The sequence below is a fragment of the Buceros rhinoceros genome, unplaced genomic scaffold (assembly GCF_000710305.1).
Source record: "Buceros rhinoceros silvestris isolate BGI_N320 unplaced genomic scaffold, ASM71030v1 scaffold5563, whole genome shotgun sequence".
Lineage (NCBI taxonomy): Eukaryota > Metazoa > Chordata > Aves > Bucerotiformes > Bucerotidae > Buceros > Buceros rhinoceros.
In genome coordinates, this window is record NW_010401719.1 from 7,846 (window position 1) to 15,831 (window position 7,986).

The 7,986-nt window shown below is 51.2% G+C and overlaps 1 protein-coding gene across 1 annotated transcript in view; it reads right to left on the reverse strand.

Annotated features, from left to right (window-relative positions):
* Window positions 1–6,458: 6,458 nt before the first annotated feature.
* The window catches only part of SPNS2 (spinster homolog 2 (Drosophila)), a 56,017-nt gene continuing 54,489 nt past the window's right edge, over window positions 6,459–7,986 (reverse strand). Inside the window, exons 10-11 of the mRNA XM_010132365.1 lie at window positions 7,105–7,265; window positions 6,459–6,525 (exon numbers count right to left, since the gene is read on the reverse strand). Of these exons, the coding sequence (XP_010130667.1) occupies window positions 6,459–6,525; window positions 7,105–7,265 (228 nt within the window). The remainder of the gene's footprint in view (window positions 6,526–7,104; window positions 7,266–7,986) is intronic.

A 7,986-nucleotide genomic window follows, 5' to 3' on the forward strand; every position in this document is an offset into this window, starting at 1 on the left:
GGCTGCGTTTTTCATGACTTTCTTCTGTTTCCTCGTGTCAGAAGGGGTTTCTGCCCTGGGAGGCTGCTCAGCGCTCCAGTGCCCTGTGTGCAATCAGGTCAGACCTCCTCTCTGTGCCAGGGCAGCCTCAGCAAAGAAACTGCCGCAGCAAGGGTTTCGAATCCCCTCCTGCATGGCAAAGCCCCTCCGTGCCAAGAGCTGTCCTTCGCCACAACAGTGCCAACGGACAGACGGAATCCACGGTAAGCGGGTGCTTTAAGTGCCCCTCGTACCTGCTGGGCAAGGGCTTTCAATCATGTTTTACAGCCAACGAGCATTTTAGCAACAGCACCTGACGTCTTGAAGGTCGCAGCAGAGGGTCAGTAGCCGAGACAGCAGTAGGCTTCAAGTGATCTGATGCTCTTCTTGGACAAGTAGCTTTGCCTTCCTGTAACTTCAGGCACATGGAGAAATTCCGTTCTTGCTGTAGAGCAGCACTTAAGCAGCTAGGAATAGTCTAGGAATTTTGTTTTCCTTTCTCCATAGCACAGGAGATTCACCTCAGATGGTGACTGTGTGTTGGGGACCAGATGGGCCTGGAGAACATTGAAGTTCTGCCTGCAGCCTCTTCTGCAGCTTGCAGTTAGCAAGACCTACGCCAACACCAGCTGGCTCCATCCTTCTGCCTGGTCCTAAGTAAAGCTCCTGCTGCCAACAATTGAACAGCACATTTCAAATGCCACGAGCATTTTGTGTGAGGACCACAGCTGAGCTCAAAATGTCTGTGAACAACCAAAGTGACCTCTGACATCTTCCTGCATAACCTGCAGGAAATCCACAGGTTGACTAAAGCAACAGAACAAATGGGTATTTTTTCTGTGTGAGACATATTTTCCATCTGGATGAAACCAGCAGCTCTCAACTGAAGAAGTAAACCAGCATGTAAAGTTCAGCTGGTCCCAAGCTGTTACAGTCTTGTATTTTCTTGCTCCACTGATGGAGTTACAAACATGGCTAAAATCGGGAGAAAAAAATCCCAACTCCACAAGCAGGCTTTTCCCACCAGAAACAGAACTACTTACATTTCCACCACCTCTTCCCTTCATACTCTCAACTCTTTGGTTCCATAAACCACCTAACATTCTCATCCGACTCCGTCTGCAGTCTGCGTGCTTTGCCACGCCACTCTTGGACATTCAGAACACACTCCCTGCCTCTCTCCTTCCACCGTCACAGATCCTCGGCATCCTATCGGGGCTTTCTGCTGTAAATTCACGCGCCTTCAAAGGCCAAGGACGTCTTACCTGAGCCAAAAAACCATTGTGAGTTTATGTCACTAGGACATGTTTAATTATTGCTCCTCATTTGTAAAGACCCTTTCTGGGAGTGGATAAAATCCACTTGCTGGCCCTGAAAGCCTCAGACCCCAACTCTGCCTCAGTGCGGCACTGAGACGTCTCGCTGAAGTGTCCAGCCTCTTTAAAAGAAAACCTTGCAATACATCTTAAAATATTTAACAGAAGAAATATTCTTTTTAGTAATGCAAACTCCCAGCACGGAACATGCTCTGTATCAGCCTCTGCCAGTGTAATACCTGTGACACTATTAATGGAGGGGACTGTGCTTTGCTGCCAACAACACGAGGTCATCTGAGGGGTCTTTCTAACTGCTGCCATGGAAAAATCAGAGAAAGAGGGTTGACAACCCTGCCAGTCCTTCCCCTGCCCCACATAATAGAATCTGCAAGGCAGAAATAAGGTCAGACATTTGAAATTGCTGCAAGAGGAGAACTGGGAGATCATTTTATACCCAATTCTAGAAAAGGCTAAAAATAAGCCTGATGTGAGGCAGAAGGCAGAGGCTGAAAATGGATTATTCTCATTTTTCCTGTAATGCAATTTGCAGTGTGCTGTGTTTAGGACAGCAGAAAAGCTGCACGGACTAGGGATGGTATTTTTTGTGGCTTGTCCATAACGAGCATCTTCCTTCTAGTGTTTGTACCCACCACTCTTAAAATGAAGCGTTAATCAGCACAGCTGCTCAGCGAGAGTTTCCACACCTGATCAGGGGTGTGAAGAGTCATTTCTTTTCCCCATTAAATGTTTAATTTTAATTTTTGGAGAGAAGAAAAACCTACTAGAGCTCTTTAAATAGCCTGATTCTTGTCGTGTTATCGAACAGGTGAACATTTAGGCTTGCAGGTCTCTGAAGAGCTGGGTGGCAGTTAAAGACTTAAACCTTTTGCTCTGAGCAGCTGCAGCAGGGCAGCTCTTCACCGCTGGTGGTGCCTGCACCAGCGACACGCTGCAGCGCATCTGCTGCCTGAGCTGCACTGCTCTATCTTGGGTGAAAACATCCAACATGGATCATCCCGGATGCAGAGAGGGACTGAACAAATGTCACACCCGGATATTGATCCAGAGCATCTTTCTGTACCTCTGGAAGGGAACAGGTAAAATCCAGAAAAGTTGATGCTTCCAGGTGTAAAACCAGGGATTACATTTTAAAAAATACATATTTTAAAAGTCCTTTGAGGGGTAGGGGGGGACTCTCCTACACCTGCACAGGGTGGTGCTTCTCAGGAAAGATCTCGGAGAGTTTGGGTTTTCCCTCAGCAGGGCCGGGAGTGGCCATTGTTGGGGACGGGACTGCAGAGCCCCCCCGCGCCTGCTGCAGAGCATCAGCGGTCCCGCAGGCTCGCGCCCCTGGATGGAGGATCGCGGCTCGGCAGAGCTCCACAACCTGCTGACTGCCCAGGAAAGAACCGTTACACAGCAATGCCGTTACAGTGAGTTATCTGCCCTGGCACCCACGAGTCTTCGCAGCCTGGGGAAAGGACTAGTTTCTTCCCACATCATTCCACCACCGGGGAGGCCTTGGCTCCTATGAACACCAGCCAAGTACAGCTGGGGTCTCACATTGTCATTTAGCAGGTAAGAGAAACAGCACGGAGTGCAGTCGTGTTCGGCAATAAGCCGTGACTGCTTTAACCCTCCTCTGCGGTAGCACAGAGCAGGAGAGGAACGGCAACAGTCAAGTGAAATCGCAGCAGGAATTGTAGTTGAGTGGTTTAAAAAAGAACTGAAGTATTTATTATTACTAGTTGTAAGAGCTCTTACAGAAACCATTCTTAACCATTTTCTCTCTTTTATCACTTTGGAAGGGTGGGATTAAATTTGTGTTATAAAAATGGCACCAGAAATGATTGGATTATATTACAGTGATGTACTGCATTGTGTTCTCTGCCAGTCCTAAATTTACTAAAAGCCTCTTTAAGCCGTCAGACTCCTGAAGAAGTATGAAAATAGTTATAAAAGAATCATGATTTAAAAAAAGAAGAATGGCTGCATAAAGACATTTTTCTCAAGAGTGTGTTTGTGAGAGGGGCAGCCTTACTGCCTGGAATTCCTGTGCTAAAAAAGTCAGCTACAAAATATGCCAGGAATTGTGGCAGTGATAAAAGTAGTGTAAAAGAAGTCATGAGGCACTGAAAAACCTGGAAATTCTGTTTTTGAAAGGAAGTGTGGTGGAAACTGGAGGAAGCGTTACAGGAAAGAGAGGCTGCTGTCCTGGTATCTGTCCTGCCTGGAAGAAGAAATCACCTCTAAGCAAAAGCCCAGAGACCATCACACAAAGGAACAGACAAACAAATCCTAGCAACAAACCCCGGGAACTGCTTTTCATGGAAATTAAAGCTTCATTTCCACAGGCGGAGCTGCGGAGCGCAGCGTTACACCAGCAGCTCATTAGAGAGGTGGGTGACATCTGCCCCCGGCGCCCTGACCCCACCGGTGATGAATGGGTTTAATCTCTGGCGCGTGACACCAGCGTTTGGGATTCCTGCAGGTTAATTGATTTCTTTTGGCAAAGCGCTTTTCCAAGTCCTGTGGTCTGAGCAGCATGACTGACTGCAGAGGGAAAGCAAGGCATCTTGGAAGAGAAACTCTCCTGTACCAGCAAGGACCAGGCCGGGTCCACGGGCGGACTGGCCAGGCAGAAGCCGTCCTTGCCAAGGTGCGCAGTGCCAAGGGCAGACGGCCTGTCACCCCGGCGGGAGCTGGACGGCGGGTCTGCAGTCCGCACGGAGCTTTAGGCTGCTAATAGCAAAATGCTCTGTGGTCCTTTTGCTCACAGCCGGGCTAATAACAAACAAATCCTCGCCCATAAATTCTTCCAAAGGGACCACTGAACCTCTTGGTGACGGCAGAGGGGGCCCGGTGGACAGCACAGACACCACTGCACGTGGCAGGGGAGGAGAAGCCGCGCTCCAGAGGTGCCAGCCTCACCGAAGGCCCCATGCTGCTGCTCAGTAACTGCCCTTCAGCTGCACTCTCCAGGAATCTGCCTGGAGGGTGGCAGAGTATTTTTAACATGTGAGTGGGCAAATCCCAGAAACAGCGCACGAGGAGTCGTTTGAGAGAATCATTCTGTTAACTGTTATTTATGACAACTCTTCTCCCTCTGTATCTGAGCCGGTCTGTGACACGACAGATCTGTGCCTGAATAATACAAAATTCACAAACAAATGTGAATCAGACAGACCAGGACAGGAAAGGACGCTGAAGGAGACAGAGCAACAAAGCCAGGTCTGCAGGCTGACTATGCTTCTTCCGAAAGCAGACCGGGACTGGCTGGGAGCTCAAAATTCACAAACAAATGTGAATCAGACAGACCAGGACAGGGAAGGACGCTGAAGGAGACAGAGCAACAAAGCCAGGTCTGCAGGCTGACTATGCTTCTTCCGAAAGCAGACCGGGACTGGCTGGAAGCTGGAGCGCCCTGGACGTGAACAGAGTGCAGCCACATCGGCGCAGGCTAGACAGCCACAGGCTGGAGGAAGCAGAGCTGCGGGACGTGACCTCCCGCCCACAGTAACACCGCTGCAGAGCTGGTGTTCTGGTGCACGGTGAAACAAGCCTGTAAAACACACCAGCGCTGGCTCCCGAGCAGAGTCAACCAGTTAGCGACCAGCCTGTGACCTGCGGTGCCTCCTGAGAAAGGCCCCTTCCTCGAGAGCCCCCCTGGAGCCGTGATTGCGCTGGATACCACAGTGCCCTCCCAGCATAAAAGTCCAGGTGGGGTTTGACGTGCTGATAGAGACGGAGTGAGGGAATTCACCAGTATCTGAACGCTGAAGTCCTCCTTCACCCCCGAGGTGCTGTCACGCCATGCTGGCCACACGCGTGGTGCAGAGGGACACAGATCCCCACTGCAACTGTAAAGAGGCGGAACGAGCGCTCTCCCCTCTGAACGCAGTGAAACCAGGATTTGAACGCTGAAGTCCTCCTTCACCCCCGAGGTGCTGTCACGCCATGCTGGCCACACGCGTGGTGCAGAGGGACACAGATCCCCACTGCAACTGTAAAGAGGCGGAACGAGCGCTCTCCCCTCTGAACGCAGTGAAAACAAACCTGAAGGGCTCCTAGAAATGGGGGGGTGGGGGGGGCTGCCTGAGTGAAGGCTAGTGCTGTAGCTACACAGGGGGGATTTCATCTGCTGCACTGCATCACCACCCTGTCACCAAATAGAACTTCTGGCTCCTCGCAGAAAAAAGAAAAAAAAAAGCCACCCTGAACCCCTAGAAACTTACGTTCCCCTTGCCATGTCCCTAGGTGATCGCTACTGAGGCTGCACGTACCAGGGCACAAACAGGAGTGGAAAGAGCCAGAGAGCTGTTCCCATCTCCCTGCCTCAAGACTGAGCCAGGGAGGCCTTCAGAACCACGGGACAGCTTTCCTGTCTTCTCCAAATAACCTGCTGTAGCATTTACCTCTTTTTTCTCCTGGGAAGTTCTTCCAAACATCTAATCTCTGGTTTCACTTCCTGCAGTTTAAAGCCCTTATATGCAGATAACAAACCAGACACACGTCAGTCACGTCACATCTCCAAAGCCACACTGAAGTTCAGCTCTGCAGGACTTTACCTCCTTAGCAGATACACAACGAGGTCTGGTTTTCCCCACAAGGTTTAAACATCTCGGCATAGGGGGATGTATATATATATATCTATATAAAGGCACCAGGAGGCAGAAAACCCTTCCTTGCTCTGGTATCTGTGTGTTAGTAAAAGGAAGGTGGAACTGCTCTTACAGGGCCTCAGCACCATCTGTGCTCCGAGCCTCTTGTATCCCTCTGATATCACAGTGTGTGCCAGAAAGTGTCACCCAAACTGTTTGCAGTCACCCTCCAAACCCTTATTTTCCTTCCAGTTGTTCTATGCCCAGCGACAGTGGTATGCCAGGGCTCCTCTCCTGAGGGCACAGCGAGGTGTGCCCTGCTCTCTGCCTGCAGCACCACGCCAGGCTCTTCACATCTGCATCGCCTGTCTGCACGTCTCTCAGCTCCCAGCGGGAGAAAGGCAGAGGCGACACGGTCACCTCCAGATGGGTCACCTGCCCACACGCTTGGCACGACATTATACACAGATACTCTTATTTTTCAACAATGATGAGAAAGAGACTAACCCCAGAAGTTTGTATGTCATGTGGAAGCGTCTTCTGTGTTACTGTAGTTGCCAACCGTGAGGTGGTCCGAATCGGTTTCTTTACTGAAAAACAGTAGCTTTTTTTTTACAAGCTGCAATAAGGGACCGGGAAGACTATCTTTGTTACAGCGACCCTTGAGCACGGATGTCCCCACACACAGCTTGCTTCCTTCTTGCCTGATGTTCCTCTGTACTGGAGGTAGTGAGAGGGCGCAGGGGACTGAGATGGGACTGTGGGCTCCACACCGACCACCAAGCTCTGTGAAGTATCTCTTGCTCTCCACCTAGCAGTCCTTGGGTTCCAGCACAACCCCAACCCCTCACCACAGATGGCCTGGGCTGTGGCACGCTCACGCAAGGGTAAAAGGGACCTGTGAACTCCAATGCTGTGCTCCCCTCCAGGCCACGTGGCCAACAACTGAGATCCACCAGAGCAGAAGCGTGTAAAGGATGCCCAGCCAGCATGACCCAAGCCCCTGCGCTTCGTGCAGCCTCATGCACTCTGCTGAGCTGAGGTTCTCAACGCACAACCCGACATCCTTTACCTGGAAGGACCAAGGCCAGGGAAGGAGTACGAGCATAACGTTCAAGAGAGAAAACAGGCTGCGGTACCTCCCCATTCGCAATTGCCAGGTTACTCACTGTTCAGCTTTGGCTCGGTCACTTAGGAAGAAGAGGGCTGTGGCCAGGAAAAACATCCCTCCTAGGACAACGACAAACGGGCAGAGCATGAGTGCATACCCCAAGCTGAGGAACTCCCAGACTGGGGACTCCTTTGTGCTTTGTCGTATCAGGTCTGAGATCTAGGAGAGACAGGCAAAAAAAAATTAGTCACTTAGATGGAAAAGAGACACGATAATGGTGAAGGGAACACGATTCCTAAACAAGCACCCACTGAACACGTGCATGGGGTGTAAAACGGAACAGTGTGTGCGGTAAAAGCTGAATATCCCTTGCACGCTTCAGCCCACCACATGCCACACTGGGCAACTTATGCTGTGAGCAGCTTGGCAGTTCTCTCCCTGTCGCCCTTCTGGCCTCATCTGTGATTCTGCCCGCAGCCCTCTCCATCTCCTCCCTGGCTGCCTTGGGACTGCCCCCAGGGCTGTCTAACCCTGCTGGACCGACCCGGGCTGTCGGCAGGGCCACCCGGCGTTGCTCAATGGGTGAGGGAGCAATCGACCTGCTGCAGTTCCTATCAAGTCCTGCTCACTCCCACACCTCACCGATCTGTAGGAGGTATTAAACGCCGAGTCTGTGTGTTGAGTGAGAAGGGGGAACTGTTTTTCACAGAACAGAACACCAGAGATCCCATCTGATTTTCAGAAACAGAAACGGGTCTTTTTATTCCCATATATGAAGTTTGGGGCTCGCCCCCTCCTCTACCCGCCTCAGCTTGCTGCGCTTTGCTGCGTAATTGTGCACAAGACGCGGCTCTGCCCCGCAGGCTCAGACAAGGTCCGCTGCACGGGGGCTGCGCTCACACCGGAGAACCGCGGGCTACGGCAAACCGCGTCTTCCGAC